Source organism: Lissotriton helveticus, chromosome 12 (assembly GCF_964261635.1).
Source record: "Lissotriton helveticus chromosome 12, aLisHel1.1, whole genome shotgun sequence".
Lineage (NCBI taxonomy): Eukaryota > Metazoa > Chordata > Amphibia > Caudata > Salamandridae > Lissotriton > Lissotriton helveticus.
Window position 1 is genome coordinate 310551609 of NC_136073.1, and position 24615 is coordinate 310576223.

A 24615-nucleotide genomic window follows, 5' to 3' on the forward strand; every position below is an offset into this window, starting at 1 on the left:
ATTTTCTCGAGAACAGAACTTACTGGAACAGAAACTTACTAGAATGACTAGATGCACTGCTAAAACAGTACGAAACTTACCGGTCCCATAAAGAGACACGTCAGGACCCGCATCCACCTAGGTGGACACTTCGTGTTGGATCTGTGTACCCAAACCCACGGACCAGAGACAAATTAATTGACCCTGTCTAGATACTACCCCAGCAACGGTACTCACCGGGCAGCAAGAACGGAAGGCCTCGGACTGGACTGGACGGCTACGATGACGGACTACGAACTTCGGACTTCAGTTACAGGTGGGCCTCCGGATACCTCGGACCTTGGACTCTCGGCTTGGGCTCTGGTCGGGACTCGCCGCGTTCCTCCACCGCCTCGTCTGGATGCTGGACCGCAACCTCAGTCTCCTCCGTGGGCCTGAGGGATACTTGAAGCAGAAATATCTGCACGTGCACGGTATGGTTCCGTCACGGCTGCAGAGGATCAGGGGGCCTGCGTGGCTTCTCCGGCGCGTGGGGGAAGGGCAAGTTCCTGTTCGGGCGCCATTATGTGGTAAATAAATAATTAATTACCGGTTCTATTTTTCAGGATACTCATATAAACAGATAGCTCAATAAATAAGAGTCAAAATTCGAGGTAGCTGGAGTTTACAGGCTTTAATCAGGCATAAAGGACAGGAACAGGACAGCCTGTACGAGAATAGGATGGCAGCTGCCGGGGGCAGGATCTGGGAATAATGCGCTAACTTTTAATAACAGTGCACAATATTTATAGTTAAACAAATACATTACATTCAATACAGTAGGCGTAGCAGTAGGCGTGGTTCATAACAGTCGCGAAAGATAAGGGCAAAATGATGTAACAAGAAGGCGTGTACAGGGCGTATACATAGACATGTGATGTAAACGTAACAGAATATGTCATTAACGGGGCGGAAACATGGAGGGGGCTACCTGAGCAGCTGGGACCTCTAACCTAGTGGTGCGCGCAAATGGGCAATGACGTGTTACCAGGGAGAACTGGGGGCTATGACTTCTGCGCTAGAAGAGGAGAGACTAAAGTCTGGAGTGTCAGAGCGACATGTACCCAGGCATATCTAGTATCTGGTGTTTAGAGTACATGTTGATAGAATCCAAAAGTTATCAGGGCAAAGGCTAATGGACTCTAAGACTGGTGCATGCATAATTCTATATGTAGTGCGTGTGTGAGGAATATTCTATGAATATTAATACAGTATTTCTCTTACATGGAGACATAAAGGCTAGACCATGACGGAAACTATTGATGCGATTCAGTAGCTTAGGAATGCAGAGGAGGAGGGCTGGACTGATAACTAGAAACATAACATACTCTTGGCAGACTGGGAGGCAGAGCCAGGCCGGGCCGGGCACTGCGAGGCAGGAAGTAAGCTAAGGGTCAGGGATGCAGGTGGGGGCTGTATCGCTCCTTGGAGAGGGTTCAGGAGACAGGAGCTGAATCTGAGTCCGGGCCCTTTTGAGGCCTAGAAACGGGGACAATTCAATGAATTAACGTGCACACTGTAAAATGTGGCAACGTAGGTTTACATAGGCCTAATATTCGTTGCTTTCACGAAGACTGGAAACTGGCATACTAGAGATGGACACAACTGTAATTGCGTCTTTAATCGATCAGAGGGGAATACATGCATATCGATCATGCACATATAACAAAATATGGGGAACACGTAGGCACATACAACATGGCAAAATTTACTTTTCCACAGGGTGGCTAGAAAAAATGTAGAACTTGTCATGTATGAGCTATTAACCAGAAGCTGGCTGTCCAGCAGAGAGGGTCTTCATTCTTGCACACGGTTGCTAATGCATCGTTTAGGTTTCGCCTGGCGTCCGCTGCACAGCAGCGTTCGCGCAGGCGAAATCTTTTGAGAACAGTCTGGGGCTTTGTCCCGCCTCTCTGTTCCATTGATTAGCCCCATAAATGGAGGCTAGCCATTGGAACAGAGATGAGTCACTCATTCCCCGAGCAGATTCGTGGGCGTTCCGGCGATTTTTACTCATCCCGCCCCTTTGTAGACGTCATTCTGGCGGTGGGCGGATGTTTTTTTTTTTTTTGGGACGGCATGTTTTGATGATTTGTTCGTGGCTGACGTACAGGCAGGAGCCTCGGGGGTCTCCTGGGGGCTGTCCTCGTCGGACTGCTGCTGACCTCCTCGGTCCTCCGGCTCAACGCTGCAGGTAAGACCCCGGAGCCTCACCTTACAGCGTGCTCTGCTTTCACACTTCCATGGGAAGGCTGGGAGGTACCTCTGTGACCAGGGAAACGTGGCTGCAGCTTTTGTCTCATGCATCTACACGTGCGTTGCCCAGTAGGTAAGAGGCTCCCTTCTGCTCCGACCGCTTGGGAAACAAGTAGCATGATGCAACAGGAAAAACCCGGTACGGCGCGATTTGGGCAGGTTGCTTGGTGGGGACGCAGGGAGGCATCGGTCCTAGTGTAAATGATTTTTACTGGGACAGTGTTATCGCGTTTGAGGACTGCGTCCTAGTGTAAATGAAATTTACTGGCAGTGTTATCGCGTCTGAGGACCGAGCGTAAGGGGCCCGTGATCAGCACAGTTCACGCCCTCGTGGCCCGCGCGGCTTTTTTACGATGCTTTGAAATCAACTAGTGGCACTAACCCCAAAGCCGAGCCATTGTGTCTTCCTAGCTGTCTCGGTGGCTAGGAGCCCAATCTTTGACCAGCGTGCGTGAGGACAGTGCTACTTCGGCTCTGGTAGAAGGGGTGAGAACGGCATGCACTCAAAATATACCCCCACGTTTAATGGCCTGCTCCACCTGAACTGCGACGCACATTGGCAACGCACACAGTGCCCTTCTTTGGCCAATACTGAAAGTGAAAGCAGCATTATTTCGTGTGGATTTGACTGAGTGTAGTAGATGTATTGAAAGTGTCTCGGAACTTAAAAAATGAAGAATGATGTTCAATCCTAGATGTTAACTAAGCGTTCGGTGGCCAAACTGGAGTGTGTCACGATACCCGTTCCAACTTGGCCGCTATAAACTCGGCTGAACAGTTTCAGAAGGTAGTCTTTTTTTTTCCACTGTCTGTTTCTGAACACCGGGTGTCCTGTCCTCGCAGCTACCTCTACGGCTGGGTCCGCTGCGAACATGTCAGCGCTTTCGTGGCTGCAAAGAGCAGTTCTTTGCCGGTCGGGTAAGAATACTTCTGCCAGCAACCCTTCACGTCCCCTCAGAGACAGATAGGGTGAGAAGTGTCCCAATGGCCTGAGCTACCGACCTTGGAGTTGGAGAACCAGGCTCTAGTCCCAGCGTCAGCTCAACGTCCTGTGATTCTGGGCAAATAGCTTCATTCTCCTCCATGCCTTAACACACCTGGAATCGTGTTATGTAATGTGTGGCTCATGTAAAGTATTCTGATGCTTAGGTCAATATAGAATGACAAAATAGGAACTACTTTAGCAGCGACTACCTTTAGGAATTAGTTTTATACATCATGGTAGGTGTGGAAAGTAAAACATCACCCCTTCTACTGAGACTGCTGTAAGGGCCGGGCCGTGCTTTCAAACCTGGTGCAAGTGTGGTGTCCTGCTGGTGTCCCCCCACCCCCGCTCTTCCTGGTTGTGATGGGCAGCAGTGTGGAGATGGCTTCCCAGCAGAACAATGGCCGCTTGTGCACTGTCCTTCAGTCGGTCACACTGCTCTTAAAGCCTCAGGCCCCCTTCGTGTAAAAGATATGTCACCCCGCTATTCCAGGTTGTGCTGGTGTCCGTCACCCCCCACCCCCGCTCATCCTGGTTGTGCTGGTGTCCGTCACCCCCCACCCCCGCTCATCCTGGTTGTGCTGGTGTCCGTCACCCCCCACCCCCGCTCATCCTGGTTGTGCTGGTGTCCGTCACCCCCCACACCCGCTATTCCTGGTTGTACTGGTGTCCCCCCCCCCCCCCGCTCTTCCTGGTTGTACTGGTGTCCGTCACCCCCCGCCCCTGCTCCTCCTGGTTGTGCTGGTGTCCTTCGCCCCCACCCCACTTCGTTGTGCAGGTGTCCCCCCCCCCCCAACTCTGTCTGTGTGAGGGTGGCTCTGTCTGTGTGAGGGTGGCTCTGTGTAGGTGGCTCTGTGTGTGTGTAGCTCTGTCTATGTGGCTCTGTGTGTGTTTGTGTGGCTCTGTGTTTTTGTGTGGCTCTGTGTGTGTGTTTGTGCTCTGTGTGTGTGTGCAAATGCAATAGGTCTCGCATTTGTGAGAGGTTAAGCTATTGGCATTGTAAATGACAATGCCATTTATTTATCTGTTTTCAAAACCAAAACATAAATACAAAATTTGTCATTTACAATGCCAATAGCTCTAACTTTTACAAAGGCGAAACCGTTGCATTGTAAATGCTTGTTATATAATTAAAGCCGCGCAGGCAAGCGCTTCTGTTTGTCCCTTTGCATTGAATCTGTGACTTTAACTACATGCCATGAACAAATTAGGTGGACGCACACTCCTTGGTCAGTTAGACCTCTTTATAATTTTCTAGGATAACATCTCTTTACATTTCGAATCGCTCGTTATTAAAATCCTTTATCCTGGAATAATGGTTTGCTAGCATGTAGTAGCGAACCTCTTTGTTTATTTCTAAAGAGACAATCTAAAACGAGCATGTTCAAGAGAATGTTGCATTGTCTGGGTCTGAAGGCTTTGTGGACTAATTCATCCACTGGCTGGGCCTGTGTTTGACCTTATAGTCACAGGTTCGAATTCCCACGGGTCCACTAAGCCTGTCATCCTTTTGAGGTTGATGAAATAAGTTCCATTGAGTTGAGTAACAAATATGTTATTCAGCGCCAAGATACCCTTTGGGGTGAACGTGCGTTTACAGATGTGCGCCGCACGCACACGTTAATATGTAGCTTTGCAAGTTAAAATGATAATTTATCTGTATTTGTGCGGAAGCAAAAAACTAGTATAATATTGCTGTAAGTTAAACTGATAAGTGGAGTAGGTGTTGCATTTGCAAAAGTTTAAGCTATTGGCATTGTAAATGACAATGCCTTTTATTTATCAGTTTAAAAAAACAACACATAAATAAAAGGCAGTGTCATTTACAAATGCCAATAGCTCAAACTTTAGCAAATGCGAGACCTATTGCATTGTAAATGCTTGTTTCAATAAGCGATGGGTGCCACGCGACCTCCACCTGGGCCGATTTTGGCCCCAGGGACCCCATGGCCTGGCCTCTCTACTGGGTGCCTTGCTCCAACCCAGGGCACCAAGTCATTTTCGTTGGGGACCGCGGGTGAGCCTGAAGGCCCCCGCGGTTCATGCTGGTTCCCCATGTCCTGCGGGAGCCGGCATTGCTTTTGCTAACATGCAGCTCCCTTTTTCCCCAAAAGCAATTCTGCTCAGATTTGTGCAAGAGCATTTTCTGCTCTCGCTTGCACAGAACAGAGCTTGCTATGGTGTCTCCTGCCAAGCCACAGCAAATTGCAATGTCCTGCGTGGGAACCCCGGACGTTTCTGGAGCTGGCCCTGGGGGGTGGGGGTCCACAGGGCAACCTATGGCTCCGTGAGAGGGGCCTTTTTTTAAATATTTGCCGTGGGGAGCTGGCGGGGCCTGGGGTTTAGAGGGTGTCCGTGTGGCCCTCCGTATTTTTTAAAATTAAAGCCCTGGGGAGGTGGCGGACCACGGGGCTGCGGGGGAGATCCTTGCACCCCCCTGCTTTCTTAATACATAAAGCCCCAGGTAGGTGGCTGTCCCGAAGGTTGTGGGGGCCCAAGAGGCCCCCTACCATTTATAAAAATATAAACCCCGGCGAGCTGGTGGTACTCGTGGCATAATGAGCCGCAGAAAGGGGGGCTGTGCAACCCCCTCCATTATTAAAACAATGGCCCCAGGACCTGACCCACTCGTGGGCTGATAATGAACAAAGCCCGGGACCCCGCACATCGTTTAACAGAACAAATTTGGCCAGATCTGCGCATCCCGCTGAAATGTTTAAACATAATGCTTTTTTGGGCCCCCCAAGAGACAGGTAAGAGGCAGGGTGTTTCTACCCTGCCCCCTTCTCTTTGTTTACGTTGTTTTGATGGACTCTGTTCAACTGAGTCCCAAGAATGCCTGCCAACACTTCCTGGTTGAAGTGTTGGCAGTCAATCAAATTTCAGTAGGTTTTCAGTGAGCTGTTGGACTCCCAGATATCTATATTATTTAAACATATATATCTCTGAAATAAAATCACAAAAAGCACGCTTTTCTGGACCAACATCTAGTTTTCTGCCAAAATTAGTGGAATTCCGTTCAGCAGTTCAGTCTGTAGTTGTTTATAAAAAAAAAAATAATCCCTACAGACAGAACATGGGGAAAATGCAATTTGAGACCCCCATTTTTTCCGCCCCCGCTTAAGGATCACCCTCAAACACAGTAGCTGAACCAAAGAGCGGACGTTTTTTGAAAATTTCGTGACTATTCGTCAAATGGTGCCAAAGTTATTGGCAAAACAAAAAAATATTTTCCTATGGAATCTTTGGTCCTAACTATACCTACCTACTGGCGGAGTAGGAGATCAATCTATCTAGTTATCTTATCACCAGGACATGGCCATGCCCCCAATAAACATGGAGCAGTCTTTGTGTCCCCCCGCCCCCTGCGAGGGGAGATGAGATGATTACCCCAAATTCTGGCCCCCCCTCCCCCACCCGTGGGGCAGAAATCCCACGAGACCCCAGGGTATAATAAAAAAAAAAAAAAAACTAAACACAGGGTGGAGACTGCTCACCAGTAGCCTGGCCATACCCCTCCCACCCCAGAAAGGGCGTATACAGTCGTTCTGCCCCTCTGGATGACGGATGGGGGTGCTTACTCCCAGTCTGCTCCCAGGGGGGAGGCAGAAAGTACACTAGACATAAGGGAAAACACATTGGAGCAGGGGCTGCCACCAATCCCCTGCACCCCTAAATAGGGCTCAAATGGATCAAATTTAGGTCAGTGGTTGTCCCAAGGGGGAAAGATGGCTGCTGTTTAGAACGTCACCGCTCTCACCTCTGTCTTGCACCGGTGAGGTGACTTGCTAATGACTGGAGAGGAGTGATCTATTATGCCACGGACTTCTCGTGACAGCCTGCGCTTATTTTAGGGGCTCCTTACACATGCAAAGAGAACACGGAGAGCCATTATATTTCTTTTTACCCAGTTTGATTCATTCCTGTGGTGGGCACTAGGCCCAGCCACACAAGTGGCGCAGCGTTTTTATTGCCACAAGTGTGGTAATTCTGGTTGGTAGCATTTTTTTAATTCCTGCGGATTCCAGGTGTTTCCATCACAAACAATATATGGAAAATTAATGATTTGAGGCAAAGTTTGAGGCTTGCAGGGCAGGGTGGGTAAGAAAACGTTATGGGATTTCTTCAGGACACACCACCCTGGAATCCCCGGGTTGTCTAATTTTCAAAAATGTTTGTGGTTCGTAGGTTTGCTGTGGGTGGCACCACAGCACAGCCCTTAATGCAGCTGCTACACCTATTGCTTCTCTATCAGTGTAGCACATTAATGTATTTTTTGTCATGTTCTCCTGACCCACCCATACAAGTTGGGTACCATTCTTATCGGGGGATATGTTGCAACTCATGGTGATAGGAAATTGTTGCTCCCCACACATTTTCGTCACAGAAATGTGAGGAAAATGTTATTTTTTGTCAAAGTTTCAGGTCAGCAAGGGATTCTGGGTAAAAAAAACTGATAAGAACCACACAAGTTACCCCAGCCTAGATTCCCCCAGGTGTCTAATTTTCAAAAATGTGCATGTTTGCAATGTTTCTCTAGGTGCCGGCTGAGTTGAGACCCACTTAGCAAAAAAGGGTCAGTTTTCAGTGGAAAAATGTGATGTCCATGTTGTGTTTTGGCCCGTTTCCTGTGGTGGGCACTAGGCCTACCCACACAAGTAAAGTACTGTTTTTATCGAAAGACATGTGGGAGCTTAGACAAGTGGAAGATTTGTTATTACCAAATGGATTTTGCTGTATTTGTGCCTTTCAAATTTATGCCAGTGTGTAAGAAAGAAGGCTTTTTGAAAATGCAGTTTAAGGCATATGCTGGTACAGTTACCCACAAATTCAGTGATGTACAAATAATCACTGTTCCTAAACTCCATATGGTGTGCCCATTTCAGAAATACATCTGTTTCCTTTATATCCATTTTTTCACTCTACATATTTCATCATGTGAATTGGTCTATACTTGGTACACAATGAACAATCCTTGTACGGTGCTGCTCAGTTGATGGCTCTGGGTACCATGGGTTCTTGAAGACCCATAAACCCTATATTTCCTCGCAACAAGAAGGGTCTAGCGGATGTAATGGTATATTGCTTTTGTAAATCGATCATCGTGACTAAAAGTTACAGATAAAACATTGTCAATGTCTGTTATCGACTCGTTTTCAATATCTCTTTATTTCAACAGTTTGTTTCTTTGGGAAAATCGTAGGTGATCTAAACATATGACCCCTTGCTGAATTCAGTATTTTGTATACTTTTCGGAAATGTATAGCTTTTCTTGATCATCCGGGGTGTCACACTAGTTTCCACCACAAACTGGAAGTAGGTTGAGTACATGGGCTACCTCTTTGAAAATGCCAAAACTGGCTCCTGAATGCTGGGAATTTGATTTGATTTTGATTTGAAAAAGATTTGTAAAGCGCGGCTAACACCATTAGGTTTCTTGGCGCTGTGCTGGGGCGTGCTGAAGAAGGATGAAAAACAGAATCTAAGGGTATGAGATAGTGAAGAGGAAGGTTTTAAGGAGTGATCTGAAACCAGAGTATGAAGGTGCAAGTCTAAGGGAAAGTGGAAGGGAGTTCCAGAGGGATGGAGCCTGAAGAGAGAACCTCAGGCCCCCGTGTTTTTTCCTCTTGAACCTGGGGACGGATAACAGGGCCATTTGGGATGAACGTAAGTTGCGGGACGGGGTATAAGAATGGAGGAGGGAAAAAATAAAGGAGGGACCTAGGCCAGAGAGGGACTTGAAGATAGTGCAGCCTAACTTAAATTTGCAGCGGGCGGATACCGGCAGCCAGTGAAGACTCTTTAAGAGTGGGCGGACATGCTGATCTTTTGGCTGGTGGTAGATCAGGCGGGCAGCTTGATTCTGTATCAGCTGGAGTCTTCTCAGTTGGTACTCGGGGATGCCGACGTACAGCGCGTTAGCATAGTCGAGTCGACTGATCACTAACGCCAGGAGTGCTAATGTGAGCGCTTCGGTAGTAAGTAGGCGGGAGATTTTCCGGAGTTTCCTGAGTTGGAAGTGGCTGGCGGACACCACTGCACTGATCTGGGGAGTCATAGAAAGGTCATTACTAATAATGACACCCAGGCTTTTGGCAGAGTTGACTGGAGAGGGAGGGTTTCCAAGGCTGGCAGGCCAGATGGAAGGCTGCCAGGGGTTGGAGGCTCCCCCGACAAGAAGCAGTTCAGTCTTGTCGGGGTTAAGCTTCAGGTGGTTTAGGCTCATCCAGTTACTGATGAAGCAGAGTGTATTTTGGAATGTAGAGATAGAGTCCTCGGAAGAATCGATGTTAAAAATCAATTGAATATCGTCCGCGTAGTTGAACGTGGTAACGCTCAACCCGCGGAGAGCACGGAGTAACGGGGCTAAGTACAAATTAAAGAGGAGAGGGGATAGTGAGGAGCCCTGGGGGACACCACAGGACAACTCAACCTGGGTGGCGGAGAACTGAGACAGCCTGACAGCTTGTTGTCGTTCCGTCAGGAAGGACTGAACCCAGTCGAGAGCGGTCCCTCGGATGCCGGCCTCTCCGACACGGTCGACCAGGATCCCATGGTCGACCGTGTCGAAGGCGGCCGATAGATCCAGAAGGACAAGGGCTTGTCGGGTGTTAACATCAGCCCCTCTGCGCAGTTCATCCATCACGGAGAGAATGACAGCCTCCGTGGAATGCGCAGGTCTGAACCCTGCCTGCTTAGAATCTAAAACACACGAGTCCTCGATGAAGGAGCTGAGTGTGTGAGTAACGTGCGATTCCAGGACTTTGCTGAGGAAGGGGAGGAGGGATATAGGGCGGTAATTGCTCAGGATGGAAGGATCTGCCGAGGGTTTTTTTAGAATGGCAACCACCTCGGCCTGTTTAAAGGAACACAGAACTTCCCCGGTGGCCAGAGAGTTGTTTATGAGGGCCAGGGGGGCTCGGGGCAGGAGATGAAGGCTGCTCGAAGGACCGAGGGGGGGCAGCAATCACGAGGAGAACCAGAAGAAATTTTGTGCAGAAGCGAGGAGAAAATGACCGTCGAAATAGGAGGAATAACAGTAAGAGTGTGAGAATTAGAATATTTAGAGAGCTCAGTAGTTAGAGGGTGGACAGACTGAGTTTGGGCAGCAATACTGGATTTAATTTTTGCTATTTTCTCAATGAAAAATTCGTTCAGGGAATCGCACAGGGTTTGGGAGGGGAGTGGCCCTAATGTAAGTCTAGCTGGGTTGGATAGTTCTTCTACAATAGAAAATATGTCCTTTGACTTATTTGTGGAGTCCATGATTTTATTTGAAAAATAAGTAGATTTGGCCAGGGCTATAGCGGTTTTATATTTTTTGAGCAAGGAGGAAAATACCTCCTTGTTCTCAAGGGAATACCCCCGGCGCCATCGTCGTTCTGCTTGGCGGAGGCCTAATTTGAGAGCTCTCAGGTCCTCGGTGAACCACCTTTGAGCGTCATGGCATCGTCTGGCTCTGACTAGTTTTAAGGGAGCTACTACGTCGGCAGCAGAAGTAAGCCAACGGGTAAGTTGTAATGACTGGGTGTCAATAGAGATAGGTGGATCAAAGATAGGGGGGACTGAGGAGCTAAGAATAGAGCTAAAAGCATTTAAATCTGACCTATTCCAATTGCGGGCCAGGAAGTTCGTCTCTCGAGGCTTGATGGTAGGCCTAGGTATCCCTAGTGTAAATGTGATTAAAAAATGATCTGACCATAGGCATGGCAGGACGAGAGGGGCGGATATATCCAAACCGGATGTCCACACCTGATCTAAGATATGCCCTTTTATATGCGTGGGCGAATGAATATGCTGAGTGCAATTCAGACCTAACATGAGGTCTGAGAAGGCCAGTGAGCTAGGGGATTCGTGGGTGTCCGAAGGCCAATAATTAAAATCGCCCAAAACCAAAATGTTGGAATTGTTGATGGTGAGCTGAGAAATGAGGTCACCAAACTGAGCAGGAAAGTTGGGCATAGATAGAGGGGGTCGGTAGATCAGAGCGCATTTAAGAGAGGACCCTGACAGTTCCAATCTAAGTATCAGGCAGTCTATCAGGGGGATGCTGGTAGTAGGCACTTTAGAGAAGCGGATCGGGTGCTTGATGACAGCAGCAACCCCCCCTCCGACTTTGCCGGAGGCACGGTTAGCTTGTAGTATATAATAACCGGGGGGGATGGCAGCCAAGATATCGGGCGCAGAGTCATCTGTTAACCAGGTCTCGGTCAAGAATAAGTTGTCTGGCTGCTCGGACTCCAGCAGATGAAAAATATCTAGTTGGTGACTGACCAGAGACCGAGTATTAAGGTAGGACACCGAGAGGTGATGGTGACTTTAGCACAGCAAACTGTTGGTGCCTTTTTTAGGGGGAAAACACACACTTTTATACGGAGCCCTTTTTTCCTATTTTCCCCCAAAATTCAAAATGCTGCTATATTTTGCCTAATTTTTCGGTCCCCTGCAGGGAAACCCAACAAACCCTGGGTCAAAAAAGGGCTCCGCACAGGTGGGAAAGGCCCAGCAGTTAAGCGTTATGAACCTAACTGCCCCATCGCCAGACAACTTAATTTGAAACTAGTGAATAGTTTGATGCTCTTTTGTTATTTAACCAAATTATTTTAATGGAAACATTCTTGTTAAAAGACATTTTAAAAAAAATATATTTTTCTATTTCCAGGTTTCATTTATTTGCTTTCGATTAGTGCAGTTTGCATAATTGAAACACTGAAATTTGCTAGAAAGTAATACTTTGGTAATATGGAAATACGTTTTCATAAGTGATTTTTATTTGTTTTCAGCCTATTGCCTTTTTTGATTTTCATTCAACATTTATCCCGTTCAAGAAAGTTGTGATGTTAGTGATTCCCCACCCACCACCAAGACACTCATAAGATAGATGAGTGGGTTAAAAATAAATTGAAGATTTGTGGATAATGTGCATATGCCACAAACGTGAATCCTCATAGAGGTGGGTGACTTTCACTACTTAGAGGGTGGTTAAAAGAGTAACATTAAATAGCCTATTAACCCATACTAAGTCATTCGGTTTGTGAAGTGTGCTTTATAAATTGCTAGTATAATTGAGACACTTTCTTCAAATATATCTGTCTCTGAACCAGTATAAAGTTTCTAATTCTCTCATTATAGCTCGCAAATTCACAGACAAGCATGAATGGATATCCGTGGAAAATGGGATTGGAACCGTAGGAATCAGCAGTTTTGCACAGGTATTGACTTGTTTGCTTTTCAGTTCTGCAATATTGCTGCAAATCTATATGAGCGCCTATCTGATCTTGGCAATTATTTAACCTTTTTTTATGGTTATAGCTTGTGTAGCACATTGTGGACTTGGATCTTTTCCATTTTTTGTGGTACTAACTCTGCTGTGCTAGCATTCCTAATCACTACTTGATTGTTTGTACCTTGCCTTATGAAGACAACCTTGTTCAAGTTGCCCTTATTCTGTAGAACTTGCTTAATTAACATGCTTACACACACTGTGTGTGTATATATTTGTGTGTATGTATATATGTATATATAATATATATATATATATATATATATATATATATATATGTGCATTTATTATCTGAAACTGCTAATAAGTGATCTGCAGATTGCACTCCAGTGTTTAACATGTTATTACAATTTATCCTGTGAATTCTGGTATCCAGTAGAAAGCCTAACACCACTCCTTATATTCACCTGCTAGATTCAAAATGCTGATTACTTGGGTACTAACCTATACTAGGAAAGGTGTGAGGGGACCGTGATACCTACTAAAGGGGGAGGGGTGTGATGACTGTATAGAAAATTAAATAATATTGACAGATAAAGTCTAGACCCATAAAACAACTCCATTTTACAATTGAAAATGTCTGAATGATCTGTAAATGTGAAGGAATTTAAAATTGGAGGAAAACAATTAAGTTTGAATCCATAGCTGATTTGTGGGAGCAGTGCATGTATAGTGCAGCACTATAGCACTCCATGTCCAACCGACCATCGTGGATTCTGCGAAATCCTTAGGCATCACACTCGACGCCAAGCTCAACATGCAACAGCACGTTAGCAAAGCCACAAAAGGAGCTAATTTCCAAATCAACACACTGAGGAAACTTAAACCCTTCCTCCCAGCCAAAGACTTCCAAACTGCTGTACAAGCTTTAATCATCCCTCGCATAGACTATGGAATTGTGGCCCTCAGCGGACTCCCGCTATCCACAACAGCACCCCTAAGAGCCTCCCTGAACGCTGCCGCGAGACTCATTACTGGCTCAAGAAAACATTCGCATATATCCCCAGACTTAAAATCTCTAAAATGGCTGCCTTTTGAAGCCAGAATACAGCTAAAAATTGCCGTTATGACACACTCGGCCGTGCACCACAAGGCACCCAACTACCTCGCTCAAAAGTTGTCTATATCGGAAGGTTCGAGATCCAACAGAAGTACAAAAAATCTACTCCTGAAACCTCGTATATTCCGGAAAGAAAAAACATACAAGCGCTCCTTCTCAGGAATGGCACCCAGGATCTGGAATGCGCTCCCTCCTGAAACCAGGCTTATCTCCTCCACTGCACTCTTCAAGAAAGAGGTGAAAACCATCCTTCTGGCCAAGATCTCCTGAACTTTATAGATGTTGGACCAGAGACTCTGCATCGCTCTGTATTATTGTTCACCTGATTGTTTCTTGGCACTATATTCTTACCTGATTGTGACACTACTATGCTACTCTCCTACTACCGACCAATATATGATACACTTTAGGTGGTTGAATCACCCTCCCGATGCCCACACCCTGTGTTCTCCCTATCCTAAGAAATTGGTATAAGCCATCCCTACATCCAATGTTTACCTGAATTCTATTGTAGCGGGATCAATGACTTGCGCCGTCTTATATTATTTGTTACCTGATTGTATATCGGTATGTTTTCTGTACATTACTGTTATCCTATTATGTTAGTGACTATTATACTGCTCCCATTATGTCTGTTCAGTTCTGTTGCCCCTACCCCTGTCTCTGTGAAGCGCTCTGATATCTGTAAAGATCTTGTTCGCGCTATATAAAACTTTGAATAAATAAATAAATAGTAAACAGCAGTTTGGACGATTTATGGCCTCAATTGAAACACTAAAAACGGAGACAAAAAGAAAAGCTGCATTTGGAGTACAAAAAATAGTGATATTCTAGAGTCTAGCATATTGCTTTCTCTTTTAGAAATAACATTTTGAAAAGTCCCAACCTTCCAATTCAAAATTTCGATGTAGTTTTTTTTGTTTGTGAATTACAAAAAACATTTCACAATATAAGTACTTGTTTGATGTATACTTGTTTCTATGATTTCATGCATTTTATTGAGGTTTTAATTGCTGAAGTCGCTTATTCCTTGAGTCCCGGGCTTCCAGCAACGATTCTGTGGAAGTGTTCAGAAGTTAAACAGTTAAGAAATGCTGGTGTAAGATAGTCATCCTAAACAAAATATTTACTAGCTCCCTATAATCTAACATATGTCGGCCTGCACACTTGTCTCAATGATCATACCAAAATCAATCCAATGGCTAGGACGGGGAGCGATGTAATCCTGATACGAACTTTGATACTCTCCGATTGGACACACCACTAATACATTTTGTGATTAAGCTCAATAATCAATACTGAGACATTCGTCAAGGTTGATAGACACCGGATAATAGTTTGAAATTTTGTATAAGAAATTAATGGGTAAGCATACAATCCTAAGGTACTAAGAATTCAGTAAAGTTCTGTATGAAATCTGGCAAGAATTCATCTTCTAAAGGTAGGAAATAGGGGTTCCGGGATATGGAGTTTATACAAGACTTTAGATAGAGACTTTCATACATTCTACACAAGTACATGGCTTTCAGGATATGCACCAATGGAAAACAGCCTAGAAGAAACATTCTACTATAGAATACATCTGAGAATTATCTTACAGTAGCATTACATATTACATTAGAATTTAGTGGCTGTTTATGCATGCATACTCTTTGATTCTTTATTGGCTCCCAGTTAAACAGAAGATATTGTTTAAGGCCTTGACAGTTGCCCATGGGGCTCTACATCAGACTGTACCTTTCTATCTACAAAGGAGATTTAAGAAATATCCCATTAGGGCTCTACGTGCCTAAAGAGAGGCTAGGAGGATGGTCTTCTGCCTATTTGGCCGCTAAAAACTGGAATTCGCTCCCTAAAGCTCAGAGATCTAGATGTGGAAAAGGTTTTCAAGGCATCATTAAAAACATACTTGTTCAGGGAATGCTAAGTGTGTTTCTTTTGCTCTACAAGTTTATTTAGCGTCCGGACGCTTCTTCGGAAGCGGCTGTGCGCTATACAAATGATAGAGAAAACCACGATCCTTGATTTAGAACTAGTAAATTACAAAATATCGTCACGTGGTATATTAAGACACTGATGCAAGATGGCGGACAGTGTAAACACAGTTTTTATTCGCATACCCTCAGTTTATAATGCATTTAAAATGGGAAAAGAAAAACTCCCGCACATATATAATGCAAGACATCTTTGCTGCTGTTTCAGCATATTTCCATGTATGCACATTTACCATATAAGTTTACTTCAGTTCAGAACTATTCATTGCATTAGAAATGTCAATGTATTGTTGTGTGTTTTATAACATGTTTTATAATGGTATATTTTAACTTTATTCCATAAACGGAAACTGTCAGTGAAGTACGGTTTCTATACCTTCACTTGGTAACTACTGTGGATAAGTGATTTTGACTTTTTTGATCGAGTGGCGTGAGCCATTATATATAAACCATTGAAAGATAGAAAATGAAAATGTGTGCAGGCCGGATAAAAAAGACAACTTTTTTGTTTTCTTTTTTAAATAAAGCACTTGCCCTATAGTAAAAAATGTATTACCAGGGCTAATTCAAGTCAATATAAAACTGAAAATGGGCAAAAGTATTTAAGTGTACTTATTGGTCTTTTTAGCTAGAATTGTATCAAGGTACAACCCCAGGTGGAAGTAAGAAGTAAGGAGCCTGCCAGTGGAGGATTAGCCATATGGAAAAATTGGCCATAGGTTACATAAACCACTGTGGAGGCACAGTTTGGTTAAGCCTCAACTAGTCGTAGGTGGTTGGTTTTCTGGATGATGGAAGTTTCAGGCAAAGTTGTATTGAGTGACAAACACGTTTGAGCTGATTGTATGTTTTGAGATGAGTTGGCATTAGTCCTAGGTCAAGAATTTGGAGAAAGACCATTTTTTCAAAACGGATACTGTTTTGAGTGCTGCACAGACTTGGTCTAAGGAAATTCAGAACTTCAAACTCTGCTGCACGGCTCTTTTGGCAAGGCTGCTGAATGATAAAGTTCTGTAAAGTATTGGTGCTACCAATCTTGAGGGGGATGCCAGCTCCCACTTTCAGACTCCACACCTAGTGGCAAATGCTATTGAGGAGCTTCTCTCACAGTCATCCCATGAGAGCTTCTGGGTTTTGTGTACATATTTATTTTCTGAAACACCACTAATAACCTCTTATCTCTGTCTGCCTGAACAGGGATGCTGCAAACTAATGATACTAATTCATGGCTCTTCCTCACTTGTCACCAGAGTGTCTGCTAGATGCTACACTCCCATCACTGTAAAGATGCACCAATCAAATTCTCCTAATCTCACTCAAGCCTCCGTGTACCACACCTAGAATTTGCTAGTTTTTCCCTCAAGAACATCAACACTGGAATTTGCTTCCCCCGGTCATCTGAGTAAGCATCTCATTCCAGGACTTGAACAGTCCCGAATAGTCCTCTCCTGAAACTGGCATGAAAACAGTGATTACCACCAAACACTGCTTTTATTCATTATAAGAACACATTCCTTCCTGTATATCATACTAGATAAAGGCATGTTGATCATTTGTCTGTCTTTCTATTCAGCATCTTTGACCCTCATTTCTAGTGTTTGTTATTAGATTTGTTAACCATCCACACTTTCTCTGTGTACCGTCAACATTCTTAGTCTTCTGTATTTCTGGTCTAAATGTTTTGGCTACCAATATAAATAAATATGCACAGGCAGCCATGGCAAACTTTCTTGTGGGCAAGAAAAAGAGTCCACTAAATTACAGATGTTTGCTCCAACAAGGTTGACCTCAAATGTTCTCCTAGTGAACTTTAATTACCACTGAATACCTTTGCTAGTCGTAGATAAAATCTGCTCCTCTAATCCTCTGACTACATTTCTCAAACATTGAGCAATACAGACCAGTATCCTGGCACATTTGTCTATACTATTTACCATTATATAAAGAGTAAGAGTATAACAAATTACAGATCCGTAACTTAAGCTAGCGGTAAACATCTTTAAACACTGATGCCAGTGCCTGCTTCATGAAGTAGACAATCGTGCTAAGCTTTCTACTTTTTGCAAAGAACGCAGGTATCATCCTTGCTATATCTGAGGCTACAAAGAGGACACATCTTTGAGGGGGCTGCCCCATGTCCTGAAAGACCTGCACCAAAAGGAAAGCATCTGCAACCTAACATGAAAGACCATCTGAAATCATCTGAATTTAGGATCTGAATTTAGGCTGTGAAGTAGGGCCCCTAATGGCCATATCATGGCAATACGTTTTTATGGGAAATCAAATTTAAAAACAGACCTTGCAGAATCCTTAGCAGATACAAAAATCAATATACTTGTGCAAGACCTAAGTGACCCATTTAGAAGCCAAGTCTGCTGGGAAAAAACAAACCAGCAGAAATGAAAATCTCAATTCAGCACGAAGAGATCCAACAACCTTATCTCAGTGAATCTAGGACCGGAGGGAATCTTCTTGCCATCATGGAGGATCCTGGAAGTTGAAAATGAGGGCATTAACAGTTGTGTAGAAGCTCCTATCAAAGTAATTGTGTTATCCTTAAATTCCTTCGACAACCCTGTGTAGGTAATGGTGTATATACAGTGTATAAATATATTTTTTAATCACATAAAGAGGTTTCTGCCCAGTATGTAGTGTTAGTCTTTTGTTCAAGCACAAAGTAGCTTTCAAATCCTATTCAAATGAGACTGGATAAACATTTTCCAGAATGTATGGCCCAAGTACAGCTTCCTGCCTGCAGCAGGTGTACTTCCACCACTGCAGGTGCTGCTTGTTTTTTTAAGATTTTTTCACATGCATTCCTATAGAGTTTACAGTTTCAGTTTATTTCCCTCATCTTGCTGTCTGTTGTTTCCCCACCCTTCTCCAGCTGTCTGTTGTCCCCCACCCTCCTCAAGTCGCTAGCCTTCTCCCAACCCCTGCGCTGTTTTTTTCTCTTCTTTGCATGTTGCAAAGGGGCACAAGCTGCAGTGTAAGATTTATTAAAGAAGCAAGCATTGAAAATACAATAGGTTTCGCATTTGGTTGAGTTGGAGCTATTGGCGCTGTAAATGACAATGTTTTTTACCTATGTGTTATGGAGTGTATGTATGTGGTGTGTAGTGGAATTACGTGGTTTGGATTGGAAGTGTTAATTGTGGAATTGTTTGGCATGGAATTCAGTGGTGTGGATTGAATTTGTCTAGTGGAATTATGTAGCATGGTGTGCAGTGGATTCTGTGGATAGTATTTATTTGGTATTGAGTACTGGAATTATGTAGAAGGGGATTGTGTGTTATGGAATGTAATTATGTGAAATGTTTTTTCTGTTGTGTAGTATTATGTAGTGGAGTTTAATTATGTGGTTGGCTGTTGAACTGTGTGGCGTTGAACTGAGTGGATAGTTTTGCTTTTTTTGGTGACAAAAAAAAACAAATGTGTAGAAGCAAAGCTCCAGATTTGGGGTTTGGGTGTTAAAAATTACACGGGCAACAAACATTTAACTCTTTCCCCACCAATGACATAATCGGGTGCCTCTGTATAGTAATAGTTCTTTTAGTACTTCTCGCAGTAGCCAACTCCTGCATTTTCCAGGTGTCCACTGTCACCTAATGAAAACAGCAAAGTTGCTTTTAATATAAATAATTTTTCTTTCTGCATAGCTGCGTGAAAGGATGGGATGGTGAGTGAAAGGATGGACGGATGAGTGAAATGGTGGGTGGGTGGATGAGTGAATGGGTGGGTGGATACATACATACATGCATGGATGAATGAGTGAAAGGATGGATGAATTGATGTGTGAAAAGGTGGATGGATGATGAGGGAAAAAATGGATTGCTTAATGAGTGAAAGGATGGATGAAAAGTGAAAGAGTAATTGGCTGGATGGATGGACAGGTGGAATGAGTGGATGAATGGATGATGGCTGGATTTCCGTTTCTCTTCACAATCACGGGGTCTCCTCACCCTTAGTAAATTGTACACTTAATAACCTCAGCAGTAACGGGACTACAAAATGTTTGTTTTTGGTAGTCAAGTGTGTTTTATGCATTGTATCTGAGTTTTAGTAAATGAGTGGCTAAGGAAAGGCTCTCACTTGAACCTCTCTAATTTTAGAACAGGTAGCGTTGTGTCCACAGACTCACCACTAAAAAACGACAGAAAACTGATTGTTTTACCAATATTCTCCATGGTAGCTAAGACTGCCTTCTATTTAGTGTAAGTGTGAGTAAAGTGCGACACTCTCTTTTAGGTGCATTAAGAGTAGGATTAGACCAGAATATCTTGCGCCATTCAACCTGAAAAACCCTGCAGGTCCATAGCTAAGAAGTTTCATTAACTAGGAGCTGAAATCCTTACACTCCACCTGTGACTTCACACAGACACTTTCCACCTGACTGTCAGTGGTTTTCTCTGGAACCGGCAGAAACTGCACAGAAGAGGACCCAATATTGCCAGGTCCATACAGTCAATCCCCATTCCGGTAAAAATTGTAATTGCCAGAATTTGGTGTGGGGAATTATACCAGGCAGGTCTGGAGATTTCGGTCCTTCCAGTTTGAGCCCCACACTCACAATCTGGGCCTAAGTTTGTAAAAGATTCATCAACTTTATTTTTTTATCAGACTAATTATTGATCAGGTCACATGGTGTTTGCTCATATATGCAAGCTCTCAGCTGAATTAGAGCTGTTTGTTCTAGCTATCCCTTGAGACGCACGGATACCTCTTTCGGTTTGTAACACTCTTTCCCGTGCTCTCCAGGATGCTCAGGTTTATTTTTAGGTTCATCAAGGTATAAAATGATAGTACTAGTCCCTTAGAATTGCATGCAAGCCAACCGAGCGATAGTCGTAAAAAAAACCAAAGCATTTGCAATGCAATAGGTCTCGCATTATTAAAGTTGGAGCTATTGGCATTGCTAAATAATGCAACAACAATAGCTCAAACTTTAATAATGCTAGGCCTATTGCATTGCAAAGGCTTGTTTATATATTAGGACGATAATCAACTTCTTCCAGGAATTGGGGATATCACCTCTTATCACCGCATGATAAACCTTGGTCAGCAGGGTTACCCAAAAATTAGGATTCTGCATGAAAATATCAACGGGCACTCAATCTGGCCCTGGCGCCTTTCCTGCACATGACCTCTAGTTACTACGCTAACTTCAGTAGAATTACTTGGTGCTAGAATTTCGACAGAAGGGAGGGGTCACCTGGAACGTAAGGTGGAGAGTATTGGCCAAATATTTTAGAGAAGTGATAGATCCACTCTGCTTCGGAGGTATGACATTCACTTTTTGGCTGATTGTCATCACTTTGTAAAAAGGCCCTGGAGTCCCTAAGTCCAGAAACGGCTTGCAAATCCTCCCATGCCGACCTCCTGTTCCCGCTTATCTAGAGTGGATTTATATGTGGCCATAGCATATCTAACCTCAACATTGCGGGGTGGTGCATTGGAAACCTTTTTTTTTTTTTTTGCTGTTTTAAAGAACCTGCTCAAGCATGAAAACATTTAAATGGGGAAGGGGTTGCCATTTGCTTTTTCCTGGCAGCCAGCAAGCTTGAAGCGTGGTTACAGAACTTTAAAACTCAAGAACTTCCCCAACCAATGCCTCCTCAGATGGACAGAACACCACTTTCCTCTAGATTTAGTGTGTTTAAGCGCTCGAAGAATTTTACATGATATGCAATTGCCCATCTGTGACGAATACTATAATTTGAGAGAACTGAAGATCAGGGGCAAGACTGCACGTTTGAGATTTGAACAAAGGACATTTTAAACTAGCAACAATAGGATAATGGTCACTGATTATGGAGGAAAAAATAGAAGAATCCTGAAAGTATGGACTATATAAGGGGAGAACACATAATCTATTGTAGATCGCTTCCCTGTATAAATTGGCAGAATAAAATCACCTTCCTTAAAAAATAATCTGAACTGAAAAGTAGAATGTTTGGATATCACCTGGTTCAGTGCAGATCTTTATTGCGTTTGAATAAAATGTTACATTTTCCTCTTGCAAATCCATAACCTCACAACCCGATCACCTCTGAAAGGGCAAGTAGAAATGTTAAAATCACCTATTCAGAGACTGCTCTCCCCCCCCCCTATCTGGGTACCTCACAATAATTAGATAACAAATTAGTCCAGTTGACTTATCAGATAGGCAGGATAATTTGTAAAAACGAAAAAAAAAATGTACAAGTTAATTAATAAAACATCCAACCACCCAGGAAATGGCATTTTCGCACAACTTGGCAACCAGTGGTACACAAACATTTTCAACTTTCAAATTGCTTATTCTAATAAAAATTAGTACACCTAACCCCCTCCCCCTTCTCCCTGCCTGACGTTGATAGTGTGGCGGGCACGCAGAAGGATCGAAACCCATCAACATAAAAATCCTCAAGGGCCCAAGTCTCTTGTCCGCATACCGTGTCATGCTTACTAATATGTTCAGCCAGTCCTCATTATCCAGTTGCTTTCCGATTCCTGCTATGTTCCAAGACACGAAGCCAAGACTGGCCTGGCAGTGTCAACTATGATGGTGGGTTTGGTCAAAGTCTCTCGAAATATGTTAACTCCTACTTGGTTATAAACTGAAGACAGCAATGTTACCCAGGGCGGGGTGGGGTCTCTCTATATTCCAATTTAGTAAAATTATACTTAAAAAAAAAAAAACTGTTGTAAACACCATCACAAACTATGTGTGGATTTTTTTATTCTATGTATGGGACGCTTTAAACGCACCCCTACCACCCATCCCCTACAAAGTCACCCGCACTCCCCCCCCTCGCCCCGAGAGACCGTGTGATTCCAGGGGGGATGCTGGCCATAACACCTCCTGGAGAGCCTCCTTAAACCCCGGGAGTATTCCGCCCAAGAGAACAGGGCTCATTGTTTCAAGCACAAATTGTGCAGAAACATCAATAACCTATCTGGGAACAGCAGTCGCTCCATGTGAGGCTAAAACGCACAAAGCCTGACAAAGACGCAAAAATAAGCGTGGCGTGAGGGGGTTATTTAAATGAACGGCCTAACATATATCAGTGGGTCGGTGCGCTTGCTACACTGATTAAAGTAGAATCGGAGGCTCTTAGGTTCACAAGAGCTTGGATCACTCTTTATGCTAATTAGCAAGAAGAAACCCCACACACACGAAACATAGCAGAAAGTGCAGAACCCAAAGAATCAGGAACTGACCGCAAGGGCTCATGCAGTTTGTACTCAAAGGCGATTTGCTGACCACTTGAGAGGTGAAACATGGCAGCGACAAAAATACAACAAGTATTAATAGCGCTCGGCACCAAAGCAAAATACATTTGTGCTCTCTCAATATGCGGGTAGGTCCGCGCTTTGGTGCTCTTTTACTACGATCCAATTTTCTTACAAAAGCGTTAGATGCCGCAGTTAATCATTTCTATCGTCCGAGCTGAGCAAAAGTAAGGTTACTAGATGACCCCATGTTACCTGGGACACTTGGTTAAGGACCAGAGCCTGACTATAGCAAATCATTGCTTTCAGGTGTGTTATCCTTTTTGGTTACTTTAAAATGAGCCAATATTAACATTAACGCTGCCGCATACAGATTTGGGCAACATTGAGAGTGGAGCTTTCTCCATTAAAAACCCAGACAGACAGAGTGTTGTACCTAGTCACAGTCCGTGTGAACCACAGCAACCACTGAGATGAGGGGTGCGCTGCTGCGAGCCGGACAGACAGGGGTACATTTGCTGCCCGGGAGTAGCCAGGTCCGCGTGAGGCCGACTGGAGCCTGTCGCAGAAGGGGAAGTTGATGTACAAGACCCTCAAGGAGACGAACAGTACCCAGGCGCCAGTGTGCACTGACGAGCCCCCCTTTTTGGAAAAGGTGGTGGTGGGGGCCAAAGGAGGCGTGTGCTGGCAGACCAGCGCTCTCTGCATGCTGTAGCAGTGCTCTCTTGTGAGCGGCTCCTGCATCTCTAAATCCTGACGCCTCACCTCATTGCCTGCTGAAGTTTCTGACCTGACAAGGTAACAGTCACAGCTGATCACGCCTCCAGGCGTGTCCTCCCGAGCAGCCTGGCTGCATGCTCGCCTCCTATGTGCAGAATCTTCCACGTACCTCCTCTGCCCCCAAACCTTCATTTAATTCTAAAAATGCTTCCTCTTCCGAAACTGCCTGTCGCCAGACGCGCGAGTGTGCAGTCGCTTGCCCACTTCATTTTAACACAGATCGTTAGAGTTTAAATCACTGTGGAATATCATGCGTACATCCGTGATTGCAATAGAAAATCGGTTCGGGAGATTAAGGTACGGGGTGGGAGATTCAATGACCACCATCCAGGCAAGTAATACTAAAAGGATTCGGCCCTCGGCAAGCGCCGCAAACTAAGAATAGGAGAAGCTGAGCTATGCGCGATAACAAGAATCATCTTCAGAGGGCGGCGCGAAACGAACAACACAAACATGCCCAGTGTGTTCCACGCACATGCATTATCACTCACGTTCCAAGCACTGCGTCTGCGCCTCATCTCCTGTGAAACAGAGGCGGAAACACACGGGAGTAGTCAGTGACGCACTCTGACATGCTTCATACCGAGAGGCAGTATGGGAAACTTTCTAAACTGATAGAATTACTTAATGTAAAACAAGTGGCCGCGCGGAACGTGGGAGAGGAGGGGCGCCACGCCCCCAACCAGATGGCTGCACGCAATAAGTGTGAGTGGAAAGAAACTGTAGTTAGGCGCCGCTGCCTTGGGACTACACGGAAGTTACCATAGGGCCAACAGAAATCAAGTAAACAGCAATGCCACAGTTAAACGAATCACAAGCTGTATTACAAATTACACAGTTTCCCCCAACATAGAGATTACTTTAGTCTCGCTGACACAGTGCATGCAGCGCATGCGCTGACAAACACGAGACCTAAAAAAGGGCAGTCCTATAAATGGCGTGGTACTTGCAGGTACTGAGATCAGCTTTCCTTTAATATGAAAGGAAGTGCACCAGCACTTCTCTGAAGGGATGCAGCAGGGTA

The 24615-nt window shown here is 44.5% G+C and overlaps 1 protein-coding gene across 1 annotated transcript in view; it reads left to right on the forward strand.

The window, feature by feature from the left end:
• GCSH (glycine cleavage system protein H) overlaps window positions 1–24615 on the forward strand; it is a 122031-nt gene that overhangs the window by 31061 nt on the left and 66355 nt on the right. The window contains exon 2 of the mRNA XM_078670465.1: window positions 12392–12471. Coding sequence (XP_078526591.1) covers window positions 12392–12471 — 80 coding nt within the window. The remainder of the gene's footprint in view (window positions 1–12391; window positions 12472–24615) is intronic.